This window comes from Cariama cristata, unplaced genomic scaffold (genome assembly GCF_000690535.1).
Source record: "Cariama cristata isolate BGI_N322 unplaced genomic scaffold, ASM69053v1 scaffold24733, whole genome shotgun sequence".
NCBI lineage: Eukaryota > Metazoa > Chordata > Aves > Cariamiformes > Cariamidae > Cariama > Cariama cristata.
Genome location: NW_009607091.1, coordinates 29,581 through 55,517, shown reverse-complemented (window position 1 = coordinate 55,517; position 25,937 = coordinate 29,581). Strand labels below are relative to the sequence as shown.

The following is a 25,937-nucleotide window of genomic DNA, read 5'->3' as shown; positions in this document are numbered from 1 at the left end:
CCCAGAAAATCAGTTGCCGTCTTTGCCTTGATCAGTCAGGAATACTGCAAGCTGTACTATGTTGTGTTCAGCTGTCTCCATGCTATGCATAAAGCAAGTACAGGGTAATTTTTCCATCTGATCTTCCTTCAGTCTGGTTTTGTCTCTAATTTTGTTAATGCAGATCAGGTAGTATGACTCAAAGGAGTCTAAATGCACGCCTTCTCAGTATGTTTATGGGTATTTGTCTAATTATTTGTGTGTTTATTTTGACAGTGACTTGTGTGCACATGTGTTTGTGTATTTATTTGCACGCCTGCATGTACTTGTCAAACTGCCTTCCAGAGTTTGCTTCTAAAATGTTGGACCTGGTTCTCAAACTTGTACAAATACTTCACTTTAAAAGACTTGTGGCAAATACAGATAAGTGAAGGAACAAGCGCACTCCAAGAGTGGTTTAGTATGGAGCAGTCTAAATGAACAGGTTGATGAAATAATGAAAACCAAGTATTTCAGTATCAAAAAATCACAGGGATACCTTCGAATAGTTATACCATTTATAACATATTTAATTATAAAAGCATTTCAAATGAAATAAATATTTGGGAAAATTTATCTATAAAATCATCCTAGAACTAAAAGAAAATGACACAAAAAGAGTATAGGAAAAGAACTTTCATTGCTGTATATTGGCATACGGTAACAGCTGATTATCTCAACTGATGTTTAACGAACTTCATCTCCAAGCAAATCAAATCACCCTCTGAGATACTTAAAAATAGAGTTAATGACTTAACTTCCTGCATCAGAGCATGAAAATGTTGTTCTGGATGCTTTAAGTAAAAAGGAATCAACTTGTAATAAGATACAGGGGTTACCTACTTTTGCACTGATAGAGGAGTGATGATAATCTAAACAGCTTGAGAGTATGACCCTTAGCTTGAAAACTCCATGTACCAGGATCTCTATAGATAAGACATTTTCCATGAAGATCTTACAAGGTTTTTAAAAAACGTAAGATTTCAGGAGATTTCTAAAAAATTCTAGGAAATGGCTCCTGAAACAAACCTTCCCAGAAACTGTGGGCTATTACAATCCAAGTTTGAGCAATTTAATGAATAGGAGTCACTTGATATTCTAGTTTATTTTATTCGCTATTGTAATGACTTCATAACATTTGATAGCAATAAATTCAATAATAATGGACATATGAAAACAAGGTAGATACTCCTTTGACTTTTAAACAGTTTGTGACATACATATTTCTGTAGAAAAAGCATTGCTGATATTCTAGATAGTATAGTATAGTGATGTAGTAATTCTCTAATTAAAAGATCATTTTTTCAGTATAAATAAAATTCCCAAACAGACCAAAATGGTGGTCTCACTTGATTTTTTGCACCTGTTTCATACTCGAATAGATTGCATTATGCTGCGAATAGATATAAAAACTGATATAAAACTGATATAAAAGCTGATATAAAAACACAATACTAGAATAGCATTATCAGGCTTGTTATGTAAAGACTCCTCCCTGTTCCCCCCGAATTTCAAAAGTCAGGTGTGTGGTTGAATACTTAACCTACATGCAAAGATACTGCCATGGGATATGCCAGTCCTGAGTTAGTTTGTACAAAGCCACTATCCAAATATCTGACAAGAGCTGTAGCTGCAAATTATGCCCACTTTTGGAAACAAGTCTATAAGATTCACCTGAGTTTTTCTCACTTCTGTAGTAGATAATGTTATATTTCAAGATATTTTCTAATGGTACTCCCTCTTTTTCATAGAGATGCAAAGCAGAAATCTGGGTCAATAAATCTGGTCTTTTCCTAATATTAGCTAACCTTCATGTCATTCCTCTCTTGAATGACCCTATTGAAGCCATCTCCCAGCGTGGGTTATTAGTATATTTTGTTAGCATTTTTTTATATCCTTAAACTAGTGTCATTAATGAAAATATTAAATCCCATCTATCCCCGAGCTAATTATTAAGGAATCCTTTTTGGATTGCTGGTGCTCTTTTCAGCTTCCCCTACTATAATTTACCTTTATTGTTCTAATGAGGCTTAGTTCTGTCCCTCTTAAATAAGATTTTCCTACTAACCAGTGCTAGATGAATTTGCTTTACCACACTTCCTTTTCATTAATTTTATTTTTTACTTTCATTAGCTTTATGTCTAAAATGGAACAATTAAGATGATAGAGGAAAATTAAAAAGCACATCAACACATTATGAACTAGGTGTGTTAGAGTGATTAGATTAAACATAAAAAGATATGTTGAACCAAACTTAAGTCTTAAATGAAATAAAATGTTTATGGAACTAGTCTGTGACGTACAGGAACATAATTATAAAAACCTACCTGACACATAAGATAAATCAAATGTAAAAATAAGAATTGTACAATGCCTTTTAAGGAGTAGCTGCATTTTCTTCCAGAACTGAAGTATAATTATAATACGTTTTCCAACTGTTTCTTTTTCCTTACAGTACTTGGGGTGTATAGAAGTCTTACGCTCAATGAGATCTCTTGACTTCAACACTAGAACACAGATTGCAAGGTAAGACTTGGTAGAAGTGTGCTTTTTTAAAGTAAGTTCTGAATTGTGTCCCCAAAGTGGAAAGGCCAGGAACATGGCAAAAGACGTAGTAAGTAATTTTTGGATACTGTAAGTCCACTTTTTAATTTTGCTTTTACAGGTAAATCTGTCACCTGGTATTAATATAGCTTCAAAAGGGCTTAAAGGATATTTTCTTCCTGGTCTTTTGATGTGCCAGGAACTGCTTTAGAAGATTTTGACCTGTTTATTATGCCACATAAGGCACTTATCTGGGTACCAATTTCGTGAAATTAAGCCAGTGAGAATTAGAATATACTTAAAATCTACAATGCATTTTTTCACAGTTAGTCTAGGGAACTGGTTTGGAACCGCATGTTTATAGGTTTTTATAGTAGTTTCTTGCAAAAAGATGTCAGATTACAAACTGGCTGTACAAAGGATATAAATGAAAATATATCACCACAATGATGCCAGAGACAAATGAAAGAATGTTGTCTTTTCCAGACTGTATGTAAGAAACAATAAGCTTCTATTAGGTTCTTATTACAATTCTTTTAAACCTGTTACGGTACTTTTGTAAGAGCAGTACATAAGTACAGCACTTTCTTAAGAAGTGTCCATGAATCATTTTTTTTTCTAGGAGACTATTTTCTGAGAACTATAGGAAATAGTATTTTGCAGGCATTTTTGCTTGAAAAGCTGAACTCATTGGTTTCAGAGGATTGTAGCACTGACGTCTTCTATCAACTAGAGACCATGTTTTCGAATTCTGGTGTTGAAATAATAAAGTAATCCTTTCCAAAGGAACACATATAAAGTGATATGACTGGATACAGTGCTTGAATTTCATCTCTTTGAGGAATCTTACACTTTCTGATAGTCTATCATAAACCATATGTCATATCATAGACAGCTAAGTATTTATTTATTAAATGAGAAAAATTGCTTATTTTGGGGCTTCGATGCTGATCATATGATCTATATGCATTGACTTTCAGATATACTTGCTTACAGCAGCTTTCAATTGGACCCCATAAGTCCTTACAAAATATGAATCATTAATTTGTCAAGATACTGCTTTGATGAGGAGCGTAAAAGCTAAAGGAGAAGTAAATGACAGAATTCTGATTTTTAGGCAATGTAGACTATGGAGAATTTTAACACTGTACTTTTTTAAACTCATCAGGTACATTTCTGCGGTATTTGCAGCAGTGACCTTTTAAAATTATTTCATGTCTAAGCAAACTTACAGTTTCAATGCAGGTGGCACATTTGTGTTTACCACTTGGAAGTTAAATGATGCTTGCTGATGAAACAGTTGTGACTATTATTGGTTTTGTGTTCTATACCTGAAGGTGAACTGAATTTAGCTTTATTTTTCTGCACAGTGTCTTTCACTATATATCTTCATTGGAATTGTGTTGCACTTTTCTTGTTATCAAGCTTAAAGGCACAACTCTGCCATTAATACTTAAGCTTGCTGATCGAAAGCACTATGGTCTGCACAAAAAGAGTATCTTTGTCTTATAGTTCTTTCAGTTCAAAAATGATTCTTGGCTTTTACTGTGAAACAGACTTGGAATTATGTTTTTTTCAGTTGAAGTTATAGCATATTTGACTACATGGTGGGCATTTTCTTGGCTCATTTTCGTCTGAACACATGTAAAGCACAGGATATTTTTTCAAGCAGGAAGACATATCATCCTGTTTTGTTTCTTATTTTGCATTTGCAATTTTCTGTTTGTCATAAACTAATGAAGACGCGTCATTCTGATCATGTAGTTCCTGATGTAAAACTTTTTTGAAAGTAGGAGTTTTTAGGTGACTTTCGAATCAGGATCTAGCATCTTAATCTGCATACATTAATTCATCTGGCTCTAGAAATCCCCATGCCGTGTCTTAAGTTTTATGTACTTTGTCATACAAGCCTATTCTTTATTAAGAAAATATTATTAAGGAATTATTAAAAATTACATTAGCTGATTAACTTGCTCATGTGCCTTAGGAAACATAACATAAGCCTCAAGGTATGTACTGAATTAATAAGGCTGATGTTCTGATATTACAGGCACCAGTTCCCTCTTGAGAAGATACCTGTCACCTATTGGTCTGTGCAGCCCTTTGATTACAAATAAAATAAAAGCACCTGAAAGTTACATTTAGGCCTACTATGTCTACTACTAAATACTACATTTATATTTAGGTATGTCCATTGCTGATTTCTCTGCCGCCTGTCACCAGTAAGAAAACCGTCTTTGTAACCTGACGGCTGGTGATGGAGTGTGACTGAGGCCTGGGTCTGTAGATCAGTAGTGTTAGCTGTGACTGCTGCAGATGAGGAACCTAGATCCATAGCTGCAGGAAAAGCTTCTCTGTGTATGGGGCTGTGTAAACTTCTCTGTGCTGTTTCCCATAACTAGCAAATTAGATCTCAAGGCAGCTCTGGTCCCTTTCTGACCCATAACTTTATAAATTGATCCTACTGCACGTGTCACACCTGTTTAATCTGTTATTTTTTCCAAGGCCTTGCAAAACACAGTCATAGAAGAAAGTGACCTGGCTTGGGCCAATATGACTTGTGGTATTTGCAGTATTTACTAAGTAGCATTAAAAACCAGTTAGAAAAGATGAGCCAAATTACCTGATTTAGTGTGTGAAAGTCTGGATGCATCTCTTCCTAATAAGCAGGCATCATGCTTGACACATAAAGCACTTATTCCCTTTCTAGCACTGCATCACATCTCTGTCCCGACCTGCTTTCTTACCCTTGCTTTTCCTCCACATTGCAGAGTTCAAACATAGAAAGTCAGCCATTAGGAATCCTATGTTTGCCTTTTTTCTGTCTTCTGGTTATTGCATATGTCATTTTATTTCTATGCTAGCCTTGAGGAGGAACAAAACCCCAAAGTAAGATGAGCAGCACCAATTCCTAGAAGAAAAAAATCTGTGACTTAGTCTTGGGAGGGTGAGGGTCTCTGGCTCTGTTGTAATCCTTGGGCATTATGTTTGAGAAACCATTAGCCCCAGTCACAGACAACTCTGTGATTAAATGAATTAGTGCTTGTAAAGGGCACTTAAATTGTTGGGTGAACATTTTGAAATTGCTTAAGAATTAGGCTAAGATTTCCAGTTATCTAGTGAATTAGACACCTATTTTAAATAAGAAGTTAATGGGAAAAGGTTGTCCAGATATTTTGAATGCCTTTGAAAATCACATCTGTCATAATTAATACATTAGTAAAGCATGTACATCAGTGTGTATGCATGGACCGGTCTGACAAATGAAGAACTGTGGCTTCAACTCCAGGAACCGGATTGAAATCCCGGTGTAAACAGTTTGGTCGTTCCTTCCTTGTCTCAGTCATGTGAAAAGTCAGCCTGTGCCATCTAACATTGTAGTACCTGGCCTGTAACTTGTTTTTTTGTTTTGCTTTTTCACTTTTTGTAAATTATAATGTTAAAACTTTCAGCAATACATTTATCTTTGTGTGAAAGCAGTGAGCAAGCACATTCACCTGTCATACTCTTCATCGGATCTTAACAACCTTGGTGGTGCCTGTCAAAAGGTATTGTTGTCCTAATTTTGGATCCGGTTTGAGGAAAAATGAACAACTATGTACAATTTATAACAGAGTTTTCCCTTTATTGTTACACTTTTGAAGTTTAAAGATTCTTTCACTGCAGGAGAAATAGAAGAACTAGAGTAGTGTTCATCAGTTGTATTGTATTTATTCTTTTCCATAATGAATGTAATGTCATGTGAATTCTTCAGCAAATAAATGGATGCGCAAGCCAAGGGTCAGCAGTAATGCATAGTGATAAATAAAAACCAGCTGATTCCACATGTTGCATCATTAATTATCCAGTAATAATTCTTGTAACACATGTGAAGTCAAGATGACTTTCTTGGGCAGCAAGATGAACAGAAGCATTTCATTTTCAACATAGTGGAGGAACAGGAGGACTAGCAGGCGAGACTACTGAGCTAACTGCAGATCGCAAGTGGTCCTAAGTTCATCTGAAACCTTCTGAAACCTACCATCATCATCACAGAACGGGGCCACTCTTAAGCTTGTGTGGCCAATCCCTTTGTGCTCTCAGGCTGTTTATTAAAAAAAAAAAAAAATCAGGTAAAATGCTTTTTGCAACACATGCAGTATTTGCAGTTCATATAGTATGTTTGGATGCTTATTGTTATATCTGTTATAGTGTAATCAGTCTTCACTACTGTGTTGTATGCATGAGTGTACTTATGCACTGGTTTGAATCAGAATAATGTTGCATGTACTGTTTGTTGTACAGCAGTGTCTGGACTACAAGGCTGTATGTTCATTGGTATTTAATGGAATGCAATCAATTTACTGCATGCAGCTTCAGAAAGTCGTACCTCCTCATGCTGAGTAAAACATTATATTGCATGCTGTGTTAAAAACAAGTAGATCAGAGGACTGAAATACTTCATATCAGCAGTGGACCCAAATCCAAACTCTAATCCCAGTCCTCTCCATGAGCTTTGTTGGACTGAATAATTTGAAAGAGATTCCTTTCCAAATTTGAGGCCTGATCTTTATTAGTTGTGAAAACCAAATCCATTTATGCCAATATCCCAAGCTTCTGGAGGGGAGATGATGGAAATCCAGATTTTAGAGCTGAGTTTGAGTCCAATGCTAAACAATATGACCAAAGTTCAGTTGGTGTACTATTTCATTCAACTGTATCTGTATTCTTTGCAGAAATTCATTGTCAGCAAGCATCACTGGAAAAAGATGGAAGACATTGAAAAGGAAGAATTTTTCCCCTGTGATTTTTGAAGGTGGATAGGTAACATGTTGTCTGCAGTGAACTCTGTATTCAGTCTCCTCCTTAACATCTTATCTGTCTTGGAAGGTGAGTGTGGTTCACCCCTGCTTTCTGCTGCGTGGACTCTGGATGTGGGGTAGTGCTTAGGGGATGGCAGAACATGCATACTTGTACCGCAGTCTGGATACACAGCTGTATGCAGGAAGGGGTACAAATGAGCATTCTCTTTCCTTCTGCACAGGTACTTCAGGGCCAAAGCTCTGAGAAGCATGGGGTGCTGACTACTGCTCAGTACACCAGGAAGCAGGATTCTCGAAAGTGGATGCAGAGATCCTTATAATTCATACAGTGTACCTCTTGGTGGGGCAGTAACAGCTATAGTGCCTGATACTGTCAGAAAATAAATTACATTTGCTAGTTCAGCTGTCATTAGCACAGAAATGGGTTAGAATAAATAGGGTTTTGTATGCTCAACATTGAAATCTTTCATTTTCAATGTAGTAGTAGTGGCGAAGATATTACCTAGTATTTGGATTAATTCAACTAATAAATGGTAATGCAAAGCCTAAGTGAGAGTATTTAATTGAGCTCCTCCATTCCACTTGCCTTTGTGAGAAAGCAAAGAGCCTCTCAGGGAATGGGGAAGGTGGAGAGCTGAAAGCCGAATGGTCAGGGAAGCAGTTATGGGTATAGCTGTACCCTGGGTTTTCAGAAAGCTGGTCAATCCACGTGGCTCTGCAGAAGCAGGAGGACTGAGGCAGAGTGGTCTTAACATGTTTTAAATGCAAATTGCAATACAAAGTTAGCAACTGCCTAGCACCTTGGAAACAGAGACACTCTCAAGTTCTGCTAATAGTACCTAGCAGCTTGATTACACAGAGAAGCGAAGGCATAAGGAATTCGAGAGCCTGTCGTATGACATGTCCTGTTATACCAGATGGTTCATCACCACTGGATGATCCTTTTTGGCAAATACAGCTTGTATATTTATAAACTGTCATATATCTTATGGTGTTATTCAAAAAGGCACTGTCAGAACTTTAATCCTCTAATAAAAAAGAGGTTTTGTAAGATATCTGTCTTCAAAATCCTGTTTTGGACATGAAGCCAATTAGAGGTTAGATAAAAATATTCATTAGACTAAATTTTTTCATTTTACTTTTGTAAGATTTCCTCTGCCTTCCTTTGAAATACCTGCTGTGGGCTACTCTTTGAGAGAGAAGATACTATAGTAAATGACCTGAGGCTGGACCCAGTTTAGAGGTTACTATGATCCTGATTTAGCAACAGAAGACAGTTTTAATTTCTGTCTCTCCATCTCCCTGACCCCTATTAGGATAAACAGTTAGAGACCAGGCTGAGTGGAAGAAAGCCTGAAGGTCACAAAAAAGTTGAAGGATTGAGGTACCTAACAGATCTAAACCTCCAAGTACATTTTTCTTTAGTTTTTTTCGTGTCATTGACCTAGTTCGTGACAGATAGAGGGCTGTGCAGAAGGAAGGCTTCTGTAGGTGTGCATTCAACACCAAGGTTTTGTATACCCTCACTTTATGTTCATAAAAGCTGCAACCAATATTTTCAGAGGTCTGCTCTTTGAAAGGTACCTGAAATTTTGGACCAAGATCATCAGAGTCTGAATCATGGTTAATTGTAGATATATATGACTGTGTTCTTAGCAGTGGAGGAGCAGCTGCATGTCTTTTTGGCAATACCTGTTGGGGGCACACTTTTGCCATAGCTATAAGGAAAAAATGGATGTTTGCTCCAGTTTTGCCGAACACAAATCTGACTGTGTGTGCTTCCAGAGCAAAGAGATATATCTAAACAAGGTGTGCTACTGGATAAACAGTTTCACTCTACATTTCCAGAAATAAGACCATTGTTTAGAACTACTGTATCGGAAGTCGTCATCAAGATCAGGTAGACTTCTCTGTTACTGGTGAATGAAACAGTTTCTGAAGCTTACTTGCATGTAATGAAAGAAGGTACAGATTGTACTGAAATTGCCTCGAATATTCCTTAAAGTTAGCTCATCTAAAAATACTGAGAACAGAGCTGTCATTGAGCATACCAATGGATAAAAAGTTTCTTTGGCAGTAAAAGCAAAAGAGTCCTCTCAAGTGCATTGACTTCTGTTAGCAGATTGATGTAAGTTTCACACTGAAGATGCAGGAGCATAAGAGTAACAACCATTGGATAGATTGCGTACTACATACCTAATAGCATGTGGTACTCTATGTCTAACAGTTGCCAAAGCCAACCCTTTTACTGTATAAAGCTTATTCAATAAACCAAAAATTAAGTCAGCCAGCTTCCTTTCATTTTCTGCTTGTAGATTTTCTACACGTGAAAAAACTCCATTTCAAGAAACAAAATGAGGAGCTGAGGGGAAGAAAAGGAGTCGCCGTCGTCTCCTTGCTCTGCAAGTGACAACAGCTTGCGTTGCTACATCTGCTGATGTTGCGCTATTCCACAAACCTTCTCTTCCAGGCCTTCCGTCACTTGTGCAGTCTGGACAGGCTTCGCTTCGGTCAGGCTGGTGTGACAAATGGCATTGCTTGGTCTCTGCCCCACTTTTGGGGGAGGGGGGCTCCCCTGCAGGAGTACTCCCTGCACGGTACTCTGAATTCATGGCAGTAGGCACATCGACGCCACACAGTTAGCCTCGCCTTCCTATCCATCCTCTGTTCTGTTTTCCTTCACTACTTCTCCAGCCTTACATCTTCTAGACACGGTTAATTTGCCAGCTGGCATTTAAAGTTCTGTAAACAGTAACGTACTGGTTTAGTCTTCAGAGCTTGTGAATGTCCCCTGTACTACTTCAGACAGCACACGCTCGTTTTGCTTGTTTTGCAAATGAACAAATAATATTTCAATTATTAAACGGATTTCTAAAAATGTATTTTTGGTCTTTCATTTTTTTTCTTTTTCAGAAGCACGTTATTTTTATATTTAGTATAGACTTTGTTCCCCCTCAGTAAATACTGGTACAGCACTTGGTAATGATTTATAAATTATTAAAATATATTAGCAGGAATATAATACTGTTAAGAAACAACTGTGAGCCTTCTATACAACTCGTCTAGATATGTCATGCTTTCATTTAAAAAGTCTATCTTTTGATGTCTGTTTTTCTAACCTGTGGAACCCTACACTTTGGAGGTGGCAAAAATAAACTTGGGAACTATAGGATACTAGAAGATATTAACAAGAGAATATTGGTAGGTTTTAAGTCTTGTCATACAAAACAGTTCAGATAAAAACTAGTCAGAGTTTCTTGTCGCAATATTTGAGATGGCTTTACTTTGTCCAAACATGTTGAGAAAATCTGTGCAATTTGTATGTGCCTGTCGTTTCCCTGAAATATGAGTTCCAGAATTCTGTTTTTTAATCAATTAAATGGTATTAATTAAAACCAGCAACAACAAAACCTAGCATGACAGCCAAAAAAATCTTTGAAACCACAAGAAGGGAGGGTATTTTCATGTGATGATGTTTTATAGAGGAACAGATTTGAGCTTCCTGAGTGGGCTACTTTATATAACAGTCAGAGTAAAATATGACTAAAGCGATGAAAAATATCAGGGCATTAGCCTTTTTAATAGAACAAAATGGCAATGTAAAATGTCTTTTTTTTCTATCTCAGAGATGTCAAGTCACTTTAAAGCAGAATAGGTCAGCCTTGGAAAATGCGTATTGATCATTTTTGACTGGATACATTTGTGTGCTGAAATTTTATTCAAAATACAAAACATGTTTTGTGCCAAGAAAATGACTCCACGGTATGACCATCTGCAAAGCAGAAAATACTCTCGGACAAATTTGGAACTCAGCATGTGGTCCCTACTGCAGACAGCACAGTTGCTAATTTTACAAGAGATCAAGATAACTCTACACTGGTATTTATCTTAACCTAGCTAATGAAACAGCATGTGGCTTAGAAAGGTGTAATGTGTGTCTAAGTCAAGTAACTATTTTGTTGGAAAGGAAGCAAATGTAGTCACATCCAACTCTTCTAAACTCTGTGCAACTATTTAGCTATGCAGATATGTCCAGAACTTCTGCTTTTGCCTTCCTTAGACAGGTGTTTGCATGCACACGTCAGGTAACGGCACTGTCAGCCTAGCAGCAATATCTATTTCTGGGCTTCATTTGTGGCTCAGGTGTTAGTGCTGCAGAGGCATTTGCAAATTTGATTTGCTGCAAAAAAAGCTTACATCTGCCCTGTGCTGCCTGGAAATGCAAGCTAGAAAGAAGTCTTTAGGAAGTCTTTTCCACATCCTCAGGCTATCTGTGTAAAGACCGCCCCCCCCCCTCCCCCCCCAAATGATCTAGAATATTCTGAACAGAGAGGTCTGGGAACCTTCCCCTGGAAGAAGTACGTATCAGTGCAGTGGCAGATATTCAGCCGTCCTGTTTTTTCTTGTTTTCATCAGATACTTCTTTAAGTCCCCTTAACTCCCAGGTGGGAAAAGTACTGTGCGTTTTGTTGCAGGCACAGAAAGAGTGGCTGCTGGGCTGCTCTGACCTTGCCTAGGCAGAATTGTTCTATGAGTACCTTTTCTGAAGTTCCCAGCGTTTTCACCAAAAGCATTGTTAACTTAAACTCTGCAGTTGCTTGAGTACATTTAGTATTCACAGAGTTTCAAAAACCAAAGTTAAAAGAATTGTTAAATTCAAGTTCAGATGTCCTGCCTCATCGGACATGTATCTCAACAAGCTGTCACTTTTAGGTCCTTCCCCCTGCTTCCAGTCTCCCTGCAGACTTTGGGAACACCAAGTTTGGCAAAACTGAGATATTTTACTAAAAGAAAGACAGGTAGTTGGAAAATCTATAATGCTTTCTTACAGAGTGAGAGGATGTGTATCCTGGCTTTTCAGCTGCCTGGTGCTTTCCCGCTCTGCTGAGGCTGGACCTACAAACAGTAACTGAGGCGGCCTTGCCAGCCCTCAGCCCGGGGCTCCAGCCTTTTCAGCTGGTGCATTTCCTCTCCTGCTCTCAAGTGGCAGTTTTGATCAATGAGGTCCTTGAGTCAGATGGGTCTATTGAGTAAGACGCTTTATGTCTGATTATCAGGAGCTGGCAGGCAGAAGAGGTAGTAGCAAAACCACTACAAATCCCAGCCCTGCACCAGAAAAATAACAAGCTTGTAAACATTTTTTGTCAGCTGCGGTGGCCTGAAAATTCCCTTTTCTTCCTACCTGCTCCATGTTGCTGCTAGAGAGAGGAGATGATGGAGGCACGTAGGAAGAGAAAGGAAGTTACAGGCGAGTTTATCCTTCAAGCACAGTTCGTATCTCTAAAATACAAATCCTTTTTGTGGAAGACAAAACCTGTGAGGGACCTCAATGCACTCATGGGACCACGGGAGGAGACAAGGAAGGTGAAGTGAAGGTGATGCCTCTGTGTCAGCAACTTGCAGCCAAAATGCCTGGGAAGCTCAGACACACCTGGCAAAGCAAGAGGCATGGGTCTGAAAGACAACCATGGGCTAGGGACTGCCACAGACCTGGACCTCCCACCCCAATGCCTCCAAACAATTTGGCTCGGTGCAAGAAAGAGATGGGAAACTGCAAGTTTTAGCTCAGCAAGGCTGAGGGGATGGCTCTGTACAACATAATGTCTGTTTGCTTTTCCTGAGTCAAAGAAAAGCATTTTCGGTGAAGAAGAATATTTCTTTTTCCTGATTATGTTTTCAGGAGTAACCTACGTCTCAGTATCATGATGATTGCTCTGTGTGATCCTTGCTGTGCTGTATTTCTAAGATGCATCGGGGCTGCTCTTTTAAACCAACTGATTTTTACTTGCTCTGTATAAAAAGTTAGTAGCTGCTTTAACTAAAACGCATGTTTGGAGTCAAAGCAGCATTGTGGTAAATGTGGGAACTAAATATAAGCACTGAACTGTGAAATGGAGTGCTGTTGTAGCTGTGATAGTCTGAGGGCATATGCAAGGCAGGGTTTGTAGTGAGAGGCAATTTTATTAGATGAGCAGATGTAGTTGGGGGAAAAAAATAAGAAAAAGACAAGCTGTGGAACAAACAAGCTCCCCTCTAGACCTGAAGAAAGGATTGTGTGCCTGAAAGCTTTTTTGACTCATTCTTACTATAAATCTCACACTTCTTCAGAATGACAGGACTTCAAACCTCCTGCAAGGCCTGTTCCACCCCCTCAACCACCCTCCCCTCAAAAATAATACATTCATATGATTTTTTCAGCTGATTTGAACTTAGGATTGGGACCTAGGTAAAAGCACCCAAGGCATAACTATATAGTAATTACTGATTTCAACTGGATAAATCTCTGGCATTTGCTGAGCCATTATATGTTGAATGCTGATACATATATGACATTTCTGTCCTGACTCACTTATTGGTTCTGTGCATTCACCGAATGCACAGTTGAAATATTATCCTGCACATGGCATAAAATTAAAATCATTTATGTTTTTATCAAGGTGATGTTTCAAGGTTTTGATTATTTTGACTGTTCTTTACCTTGTAGTTCATTGTCTCCCATTCTGTTTTGTTTTCTGGTTTTTGTTTTGGTTTGGTTTGGTTTTTTACAAAATATGTGTTATTTGCATGGTTTTAGGTCTAAATAGAATGTGCTGTTAATCTCAATCCATATTTAAAACAGTTAAACAAGGTTTGGAGTCACCTTTACTCATCCCTGTGCAACTGTTCTGTCTTAAAGTATCTTCAGGTCTATTACAGCTTTGTAGCTATTGGTCACAGAAAATCTCTGCATGCACAGGAGCAAATTCTAAATACTGACCAGATGGACTATTCAGATAATGTTAAATACTGAAAGGATCTATAAGATTTGTTTGTAGCAGTATGATTTCGAGAGGTTTTGTAGTATACATTTACTGTCCTATGAGAGAGTATGAATAAAATTAATTTTCAACATGCATTTCTTTCATTCAACCTGAGTGCGATGGGAAGAATGAAGCAATATTAGAAAACTGAAGCAAAATGTTAATGGCACTAATTTTGCTTACAATATAAAAATAGGACCACAAATAAATTATTCAGATAGTATTGAACAAATATAAATTAAAATTTTGTACATCGCATGCGTTGTATACAACATGCATATTACCAGGAATATTTTAAAGTTCTGGTATTATCTAAAGCCAGGTGGCTTTGCTCTGACTGGAAAAGTGCGTAGTATAGTAGTGAGAAAAATATAGTTACTACCCTTTACATTACAAGAAAGGTTTAAAAACCAGCTGTAAATCAATGTTGATTAAAGACTTGTCTTATGATCAGATTCCTCTTGGCTTAATAAGGTACAAAAATGAGACTTGGAAGAAGGTATTGAGACAAATACTCTAATTTACAGTGAGAAAAGGTCTTTTTAATAGTGCGAGAAAACATTTTTATCCTTTGTAGTTCTCAAGGTACTCTTCCTTACACTAACATTGACTATTTACAGTCTTCTGCTTCACACTGAAGTGATGTAAATTTGAATGGCACCTGTTTTAGCCTTGAGAAGAGAGCTAACTGACCCACTAACTATCCTCACTTGTGAGCAGAGATACCATCTGAAGCTGTTCTCTCCCAGTGCATTTCAAGTACAATGAAGAAACCCACACATTCATTTGCCATAAAGCTTTTTTCTGTCTCTTCAGGGAAGCAATCAGTCGTGTTTGTGAAGCCGTGCCTGGTGCCAAAGGAGCCTTCAAGAAACGAAAGGTATTTTTCTTTTCTTGTAGTGCAGTTGACTGTATTTTCTTAGTTCAACACAGAGGAGACCAGGCACAGCAGGCAGGTGACTTTAAAGCAGCTTTGAGAATTGCAGATCATTAATCATTTAAAGTATTGGCTGTTTTCACCCACTGTATGTTGCCTCTTGCCCTTTTGGTCAGGATCTGCTTTTATAACCATCTAGAAATATGAGTACATCTAGGAAAAAGATTGTGGCTTGCCTTTATGTTCCTACTGTAGAAAACCCCTCCTTTTTCTTTTCTTTCTTTTGTAGATTGCAAGCAGAAGGCTTAAACAAAAAAGGATGCTTTTTCATAAAATGCATGAGTAAATTGTAGAAATAGGTGCTGGAAGCTATTGCAGAGGCTAAAAATATACATAGTTTTGAAAATGATTAGATCTGTTCTTGGAGCATAGCTGTACTGGTGACAATTAAAGAGTTTGGAAATCATTGATTTCTGGAAATGGAGACAACATACCAGGTGATCCTCTGTTCCCTATGCTCTTTCCATAAAACACCTGTGGCAGATGCTCCATGGCCAGCACTGATAGCTGTTCCAGTGGGTGTTGGCCTGGCATGGTTATTACCATACTTTTATTCTTATTTTAGTGGTAAGAGTGAGGATCTGCAGGCAAGAAGTGGAGAAATCATAGAGAAAAGAAAGCCTCGGCTCAACTCCTGCACCGACGGCTCTTCTGGGGGCCTGCTAGCAAAGCTGGGATTTAATGCTAACCCTAAGGGAAGTAGCATAGAAAGCAGTTAATTACAGCCCTTGTGTGTGTTGTTGGGCACCGGAGGAGACCGGGGAGGTTAAGGAGGTCTGCCTGCATCCTCAGCTGCCCCACCACCTAGGCAGAATCCAAACAGAAAAGGATGGGATGAAATGCCACTTGTTTGCAGTGGGGGATCTTTCCCTGGTAAAATAAGGCATATGTGGCAACATATGTCACAGCGTAACTGGAAATTATCTCAGTAATTAAGGCTGTGGTTTCCCCACGATCACCACCAAATTTATCTCATTGGCATTTCTCAGTTCTCTGGCTTTTGTTTATAAACCTGAAAGTAAAGAGAAAAATATATTTTTCCTTGGAAAACAAAGTGACACAATATATAATTACAAAAATATGTTAAAGAGAGTCCCAAGTGCCTAGCTGTATTACTGGTTTTAGAAGCAATGTTGTTTATCAGTTATTGAAAAGAAATACTGTTTTTAAAGTAAGTGTACTGGCTGGGAAGAAAATTTGCCCAGCAACAGAATTTCAGATAAATGTTAAAGACAGGTATCTTTTGCCAGTCTGTACTTTTATCATGTTTTTCCACAAGTGGCTTGTGAATTTGGTTAAGTTGACATGTACTTCTTGAAGCCAAGTTTTCACATTTCACGCACACTGTGGGCAGGTGATCCTTAGGCATGTGCTGGGAATCATGGTTTAAGGAAAGAAGAGAAACAAGAATATTCAAAAGGGCATGTTTTAAAGAGAAGTTAATGAAGTACTGTCTCTGTAACATGACAAAGTTAAAATAGTGCAGCACAAAAGTTGCTTATGAGCAGCATGTAAGTAGCACATTTTTAATGAATTAAACAGAAGGAAAATAAGCTAAAAGTGGATATGTGTAAGCTTTAAGGAGTAAAGAAGCACAAATGTGTCCATCCTGCTAGGGAAAAAACTTTCCAGACTTGCAGGCAGCTTAGGACAAATGCAAATAAGATGGCAGAAGAACACTGCCTCCAGTCACAGCTTTGCTTTTTTATCCTGATGAGCAGCGTAAATATTCATGGGTGCAAGTGCAGCAAGTGGAAGGACTTGGTCTGTTAGTGCTGGGCAGCCTGATTTTGTACAGGCTGTGGTTACCTGAATGAGGCTGCTCTCACGCAGCTATGTGGTTCCCCATAGCTGTGAAAGGTAAGAAGTTGGTAAATTTTGCTTTGGCAGCATAACTTGTGTTGCTACAAAACCTCCCAAAATCCAGTGAAAGGCTTACAAAATTTATCAATATTATTACATCCCCTTTATTACATTCTAACACGTTGTACTTATTCTCTGAGTTAGGAGTAGTCTTTAGCTGCGTGTTTTACCATAGCATACAGAGGTTTTAGCATTTATCTGGGCTTCAACCTACTGCTAAGAAGTCTACAAACGTGATGACAGTGTATCCCTTTTTATGAGCATCCCGTCAGTATCACTGGAGTCCCACTTTCTGTGTGGGAAGCAGGTAGAGCAGACACTAGATGCAGAGCAAACAACAGATTTCTTTTCAGGAGTTGAAGCTGTTTTTACAGAATAAGAATATGCCATTTTAAGATACTGACTTAAGGCCCTCACCTTAATCTGCTCACTTGGGCTCTTGGTCAAGATGAGACTTTGCTACCTCACAGAAACCCTATTTTGTTAGATCAAGGGTGGATGAATACCTGCGTAGCTATTATTAGTAGTAGTAACAGTAGTATAAATGAAAAATTATCTCCAGAGGAAAACAGCTGTTGCAATGAAATGATCTTTGAAGACTCAGCAAGTTTTAAGAAATCTTTAAGATTACAGCTAACCCTGCATACAATGAAGGTCATCTCAAATGAACAGAGAACAAAAATATGCTTTTTTTCCCCCCCTCCTCACAGCCACCAAGCAAAGTTCTTTCTAGCATCTTGGGAAAAAGTAATCTTCAGTTTGCAGGAATGAGCATAATGCTGAATATCTCCACCACCAGCTTAAACCTAATGACTCCTGATACAAAACAGGTGAGTGTAACTGCCATATTAATTTTTGAGGCTTTTGATGAACAGTCTACTGCACGATTATTTGCTGTCTGCCAAAATACTCAGTTGCTCAAAGTTATTATTCCTCAATAATGTCTATAGAACAAATGAAAATAAGATAGAAAGCATAGTAGGAGTCACAGTTTATTCCCATATTAAACACAGCTTTGATGAATTAAGAGCTTTGCTCTTAAAAGACTTATGACATGAAATGGCATTTTCTCGTTATGGGAGTTCTTGTTGGGTACAATTACAAATTTTCGGAGTGTTAAAAGGGATGCATTTGGAGTAAGTGACTAAAGGACTGAATGTGCATCCCCATTTTGTTGTCGTTGTTCCCATTTAGAGCCTTAACGGGCAATCTACTCCTGAGGAGCTGCTAAAAATACAGTCTCGGGGATTTTGCAGTGCAGCGAAATGCCAGTCTTTTAGAGAGACAAGGCAGCCTTTTTCAAGCAGCCCATTTCTTCTTCTTCATTGTGCTGAAGGTACAGACAGACTTTGGGGAATCACTGCAGTGGATTGTGAATGATGTATGAGATGAGAAAAATCCTTGCTCAGGGTATATATAAAGAGAAAGCAGACAGACATGCGTAGTCACTGCTGTGCTATTTGCTGTGAGCCACATACTGCATTAGGGCACGCAACTTTCTGCCCAGATACTGCTAGAGAGAAAAAAAAAATAATCCCTGCTGTCCTTTGGAGCCTAAGGATTAAATAAGAAGAAAGAATTGCATTGTCTATGAAAAAGCTTGCTGTTTATTATTATGTTTTCATTGATTTATTTTCATTCTTATCCTTATTTAGAAAACATACACTTCTGCAGTGAGCACTGAGACTGTGGGAGCAGCGTTATGGTTGGTTGCAGTAGTTTGGAGCCTTATTATGGAGTATACACAGTACTGCTTTTCAGAACGACAGTTGCCTCTAGTCAGAAGCACAGGAACTTGATGTTAGTCAGATCTACTAAAAAAGTGCCAAACCCTGAAAGCCGCCTTGTCTTCAGCTGATGTCACAGTAGAAATGGAGTTAAACTGATTTATCCCAGGGAAGAATCCTCCCCTAAACTTTTTTTTGCCTTTTCTCTGAGTTGACAAAACAGTTTATCTTTCTCTCACATCATTCTTTTTGAGATAGACTTGGTCTCGGTGCTGCAGGCCTGGGAAACGTCTGGGTTCTCAGAGATCCCCAGTCTGGCTGTGGTCTCCCTTGTTTCTTGTTTGTGCCAAGCATTTAATTTGAAAATGAGCATGACCCAGCAGCTTTGCCCTTTGAGGCCTCACCCATGAAGATGGCTGTGAACTTCTGTAACAGCCTCTTTTTCCCAGAGGAACTGGAAGGAAAGAAAAGACAAGAGAGTGTGTTGGCCCTTGGGTTAACAAGAAAGCAATTGCATGTATCCCTGCACAACAGTTTTGTGAACATGTTAAGCAGGGATGAGCGGAAGATGATTTTGTTTTGTTTTGATTTGATTTGTTTAAAATGCAGGTTTGGGTAGACTGAAATGTTTCTAAACTATATGCCAATATTGGTGAATTGTTTCATTTTAAGCAATGAAAGGCATTGGTAATTTGCAGTGCCTTGTTTCATTGTTTTGCTTTGGGGACTGGAGCTGAGGCGGGGGAGGGGGGGTGGTGGAGGGGAAATACCCCTACCTCAATCTAAACTAAACTGTTTAGCTGTGGAATTAAAAAAAAAAAAAAACAAAACCAAAAGTGTCTGTCTGGAACTGATGGTTGCAAGCACTTTTCCGTTTTCTTAAAATTTGGAAAAATAAATTTCGAGGCAGTCTGAAATAATTTTGGGGTTTTATGGTGCTGAACTAAAAGATTGGGTTATTTGCACAATTCAAGATAGTGACAATGTTAAATGTGTAACAAATCTTCACTAGTTCATCTCTATTGTTAGGAATGATGGGAAAAAGAGAAGGAAATCCTTAATGATGAGTAAGGGAATGACGGTTCACCACTGAACACTTAAAAATTAACCACATCTTCAGAGGCTGCTGTGGGACAAGCAGGAGTATTGAAAACGAAGCACTCTTTACTTGAAAGAAGTACTGCAAATAGTTGTCAGCTCTCTCTGACTTAGTGAAGCAGCAAGATCCAGAGAAACTCATGTCAGGCTTTTTTTTTTTCCAAGGAAGACAGTTGCTGGTTCAGGTCTTTAGGATGCAGGATGGGGAAAACAGACCAGAGAATACCTTTTAACTTCATTTTTTTCAAAAACGTTTTCTAAAGTATGTGGTACCCTCTCCGAAGTCAGCAATTAAGATCCAAATGACTACTATCACATGCTCTGAGGCACTAAATAAGAGGCCTGTCCTATACTGGATGAATTCCTTGGCATGGTGTCTGTTACTCTAATGATCAAGTGAAATTTTCTTTCAAATGACCTTTTCATTCTTGGTTGTTACATGATTTCATTATTAAAAGATTTCATAAGTTAAATCTCAGAATAGCAATGGAGCAGAGCTGTTCTTGTATTAGAGATTCATGACAATTTTTCTCTTCCCAGAGAAATATCATATTAGTTCAGACTGTACATAAGCAAATTGAATTTCAAATGCCTGGGAGTATGCCTGAGATTTTGTCCACAATGCTACATTGCAGATAGATTCAAAATTCTGTTTGCATATTGCAAACATGTTGGTGTTTGAAACATAAAATGACACGGTAGGTATTGGAAGCATAGTTAGGTTCCTTAGCTGGTGTGCAGATTGGCGTAATTTCATTGATTTCACTGGAGTGGCTCAGCAGAAGAGTATTTTGATGAATAGGACCCTTTGCTCCATTCATCACTATCTGTAATAAAGAAAGTGAGCTTTAGCGGATTAAAATTTCTCCAAAGATACTGTACGACAGATCTATATGATTTACTGGAGTTCTGAGCACATTTAGCAATTTTGCTGTGTCTTGCTACCTTTTAAAGAATACCAGAATAGATACATTCATCCTTAAGTTTGTTTCTATTACCATGCCACACTTCACACTCCTTGTAGGTGAAATGCAGAGGTCATTTTGATCTTGCTTTTGGATTTTCACCCCTATACAAACCAAAAGAGAAATCAAAAGAGTAAACTGTAAGAAACCTGCTGACTCACAATTATTCTTTCTGATCCATACAGATCATAGCAAATCACCATATGCAATCTATTTCCTTTGCATCTGGAGGTGATCCGGTAAGCATTTCTTTAAAGCTTTCCCCTGCATAGATGCTGCTTTATGAGGACGGTGTGACAAAATTTATTGCATAGCTTACTGAAAGAAAAATATAACCACCATAGCTCCTGTTTCTTGTTTCATAAATTCTTATTGATTGTTGCCATCAAACTCTTTTTGAGGGCAACGACTGACAAGCAGTCATAGATCCACCTCTTTGAATGACTGAAACAAAAAGTATCAGAGGGCTGTGAGCATTCATATAGTAACTGATAAACAGGGCTCTGTTTTTCAGAGTAATGTAGTATAGTCATATGGCTATTGTGTGAATTTTTGTCCTGACTGTTTTTTATTTTGTACTTTTTACAGGAATAGACTATGTTGCAGTTATATTTATAGCAATGCATGCATTTATTTTTTTTCTTCTCTTCAAGTGTGCATTGAGAAGACTGTGCTAAATACTACCTTCAAGTATGTTTGCTATGCTCATGCAGCTTGAAGACAGGCTTTCAGGAAAAGCCCAGATCTTTCTTCCTAGTTTTGCAAAGCTTTCAGATACACCTACACATTTGGTTCATTTAGATCAAAGGGCAGACTCCTGCTTGTTGCGCTTTTCCCTGTTTTTATAAACAGTCTATCCAAAGGCATACTAAATGTGCTTAAAAAGTATTTGTCACCCAGGAAGCAATGGGAGAATTATAAAACAAGGACACTCTTCACCTCTTACCTTAGAGGTTTGAAAGCTTTTAAGCCTAGATTAATTGAATGAGTCTGCCTTTTCCTCCATCATATGATTATCTGTCATTTGTCAGTCGTGTACTACAGGTAAGGCAATTTCTAGCCTGCTCTGTGAGTTAATTCTCTCAGTTCAACTCTGTTAAGTTGAAGATCCTTGGCACTTTCTCTGTTCATTTCACTATCCTCAGAAAACGTGAGTCTTAGTATAGCTCTGCTGAGCTCAGTTCAGTTCCAGAAGGGAAAAGGACACCATATCATAATAATTTGGGGAACAAAAAATGGATCAACAGCAGCTTTGAAATACAACAGATTGCAATGGATGCTGTAAATGAACAATTCCTGAAGTGGGCAGAGGAGTGATTAGCACAGTTCCCTGCCTCCGTAAGAAGATTCTTCGCTCTCCATCTGCTATCCCAAATGCTAAGTCCTGGAAACACCATTGCACACTGCCCACTGATGGAGTGATTTACCAGGAAAGAGGAGAGTAGCAGCAGTAGAGCTTGGATTTGGAGTAAACAAGCTCTTCCAAATGTTTTAGAGAGATAAAAATCATGCTACTGAGTCAGTGAGCTGCCAGAGAAATAAAATTGCAAGGGAGCCTACAAAAGACAGTCAAACTGTAAAGTTGCATTCCCAATAAGACCACTGCATGGTGATCTCATTCTGGGGGTGGAGAAGTAAGGTATGAGTATCTAATGATGCTCTACAGGCTTGTCTCAGTGGGCTAGTATCTAGCACAACTTTAAAGCAAAAGCTTGTTCATAAAGCAGGTGGTTCCTTTCTCTTGCGTACACACAGAAGAAGACAAAGTGCAAGGATGTGATTTAAGTCACAGCTTTCTTAACCCATCTGGGGGTCATCCAAACATAACTTTCATCAGCCCTTCACGATTTCCACTTGGTGGAGGACTGCCACCACCAAACCATATCCCCCAAACAAGGCTGGGCTCCAGCCCATAAGCTCATCTCCTCATATGAGATGTAAAATGGATGGAGAAAGACCATACTGAGCTAGGAACCCAGACCTGTGCCCATGTTTCTTCAGGAAATCCTTCCCTTATTTTGAATTTTGAAATTTGGTTTACTTAGAAGTGAGACTACTGCCATTTCTTACCCCATCCACTTCTCTGCTCTGGATATCTACCACACATTCATGCCAGCAATTAGCTTTGCAACTTTCCTCCCACTCCCTAAGTGTTAATTACCTTTATCGTTCAAAATATATCCACTGCAGAAGTGTTCCACAGTTTTGGACAGCTTGAGTACCATATATATTTTTGCAATATTCCCCTTTGCAGTGAGTCAGACAGTTTCTGTCTGTGTCAGTACATGGGAGCTTAAAAATCTCTCCACCAAACACCATTTTGGAATAATTTTTAGTTGGCTTCCAAGACTGTGTTCTGGATCTGCTTTAGCTCTCTTCAGCCCCTGCTTATGATGCACTAAACAATTTTCATCCATAGTCATTTCAGGTGGCTGTTTCCAGGCTGCTAGACAAGACATCTGTTTTGGGAGATGCCTCCTGAAATTTCGGAGAGGTGGATCTCATAAGGTCTAATAAGGCAGGTCTCTCAGAGGTCCCTGAAGGCAGTAGTTTTTCTGTTTCAGCTGTGCCTCCAAATTTTAAAACTGCAATGCAATTTCTTTGAGGTGAAAATTATAGCTCATTCATACTTGTCTTCAGTCCTTGAATGCCAGGGACCACTTTGCTGCTTCAGCCCAGCCCTGTACAGCCTTTTCATGGGAGTCTTCTAATTTAGCCACTGTGAAATGTGCCCACCTTAGGTTCGTAATGGTTTGTCATAGCTTGACTATGAGAGCTTTAGATGAAATAAAGAGTAGGTGGTTCCAGTCTCTCACACCCACGCTAGCTATGAGAGGGATCTATGATTTACTTCAGGCATAAATGTATCCATTAGCTATGTCTGTACTAGTAAATAAAATGATCTGTGGACTGTGTTCTGTCGCTGAAACCAAATAGCACAGTGCAATTTGTATCCACACATTCACTCTCTTCTCTCCCAGTGGTCTCTTGGGATCGATGCCCAGCATGTGCTAGTCCCTCAGAGAGTTTCAGAGCATGGCCTGGGAAACTGGCACAGCCAGGCAAGGGAGAGTAGCAACAATTAAAGTCTAGGGACCACTGTGGGACAGCTCTCGGACCTTTACCTTGGCTATGTTTTATTTGCTACTATAGACATAGACACTTTTCTCTTCCCCTTACTTGTTGGTAGGTATCATTACTTCCACTCAAGTCATTGCTCAGACACTATGTCACTGGATGCTTAAGAAATTACTGGACAAAATGCTAGGGCTATTCTCTGCTCTGCTTTTTTTACAGACCGACCTCATTACTGCTGTGTCTGAGTGCCTTCCAATAGTGCATTAAGTGATATGGCTACGCATCTGTCACCAGAACCATGAATGTGCTTCATCATTTCTCTTGTCCTCTCCCTAGGAATGAAATTGTATAGACATGCAGCACATTGATTTATTTTGGTGGGGTGGTGGGGGTGGTGGTGTGTGCTTGCACCAGAGAAAGCTAAGCTAAAGAAGTCTATCTTTTAACTGAAGATTGATGTTTGTTATGACATTAGATCTTGATATAATTGTCAATGGTCTTGGATCAGTCACCTGAAAAGGCTTTGGGTAGATTCATGCAGCCAGCGGTAGTGTATCTTATATATACCTCAGTTAGGTTTAGCTGTACCTGACTAGCCAGGCATGTCAGGAAATACCAGATCTAACCAGGACTTCTTGATCGCATCAAGGATATATATCTGGCATGTTCCAGATGTGCCAGCAGACCTCACATTTCCTGGAAACACTGGACTTTCTATCCCATCTGCACAATGATAAAGGTCTGCGCAGCTTCTGCACAGGAGCATGAGGGTGGCAGGAGAGCAAGCAAAAAGTCCCCAAAGAAAATGTCAGCCTGCTCTTGCCAGAAAATCCACCCGGCATGTGGCAACGGGGTGGCTGGGAGCAGCCCATGGGCTGGGAGAGCGTCCTGGGATAGTGTTTGTCACAGCCAAGCAGTGGCTGAGCACCTCTGTGCCATATGGCATTGTAGTCAGTAAAGTAAACACACCTGCTTGTCACACATGAATAAACACCATTGCTCAGTGTTTCTGGGGAGCAGGGCTGTTACTCCCACTCCCTCTGCTACAGAACCAGTTGATAATTCATGTTCTGAACCAAAATCTCTGGGTATTTTGAAGATGAGGACTTGTAATTCTACTCCCTTCTAAATGACGTCTGATCCAAATCCTGCTAAATTGGTTTAATTGATTTTCAAAGACTGTGGAAGAGATTTTTAAGTTCTGCTGGAAGAGATCCCACTCTGGAGAAAGAAAAGTGGTGGGGTCAGTACCAAAACCCATAAATGTTTTTATAGGGTTTAAGTAGTATACAACTGTAGAGCAAAACATGTCATTTGAGGCTTTACTCACAGGAATATGCACACTCTGGATTGTGATCTTTTGCTATGATCAGTGCAAAGATTTTTGCATTTATTGTAGATATCTTAATTTTTTGACAGGATACAACTGACTATGTTGCATATGTAGCTAAGGATCCTGTTAATCGGAGAGGTAAGTTAGAAATATCTATTTGGCATCTTTTTTCCTTTGAGAAACATGAATTATTCATGGCATAATTCAGTAGATTTTTTTTCCCCCCAGAAGAAAGTAAATCCAGCCCAGTAAAAAGATTGCCTTTGACAGAGTCATGGAAAGATTCTGTAGGAATGAGGAACAGCCATGTGCAAGCTCATTCTCAAACTTGGAACAGGTCTTACCTGTACTTCATCTCCAAATACCACTTTGATTCTCTTCATCTTTTGAATCAAGCACTTGCCTTACTTGGCTGCGTGAGCTTCTAGGCAACAGTTAACTCTTACCCACACCCAATCACTGTGCAAGAACCAAGCAGTCCTCTGATTAAGTACTCTGATGAGGTGGCTGAATCTGCTAGGTCTTCTCAGGACATGCCTAATTCTTCCTGGCAGAATCAGATTCTCTACCAAATAGTGAGCTTTCGAGCCAGCTTGCTGGAGGCTGTAATCCTCTTTCTCAGTGAAGTTTTACTCAAGGTTGTATTGCTCTATAAACAATCAGTCGGCAACAGGGGATCTCTGGTTGATTGTCTTCAAAGACTAAGATCCAGTTCAGATTCTCAAAAATAAATTATAAAAAGTGTAAATTACAGTCTGAAATAAGAGGTACA

At 38.8% G+C, this 25,937-nt stretch overlaps 1 protein-coding gene across 1 annotated transcript in view; it reads left to right on the top strand.

The window, feature by feature from the left end:
* The window catches only part of SHC3 (SHC (Src homology 2 domain containing) transforming protein 3), a 58,314-nt gene that overhangs the window by 18,735 nt on the left and 13,642 nt on the right, over positions 1 to 25,937 (top strand). Inside the window, exons 2-6 of the mRNA XM_009696606.1 lie at positions 2,474 to 2,544; positions 14,981 to 15,044; positions 17,675 to 17,794; positions 20,940 to 20,993; positions 25,252 to 25,303. Of these exons, the coding sequence (XP_009694908.1) occupies positions 2,474 to 2,544; positions 14,981 to 15,044; positions 17,675 to 17,794; positions 20,940 to 20,993; positions 25,252 to 25,303 (361 nt within the window). The remainder of the gene's footprint in view (positions 1 to 2,473; positions 2,545 to 14,980; positions 15,045 to 17,674; positions 17,795 to 20,939; positions 20,994 to 25,251; positions 25,304 to 25,937) is intronic.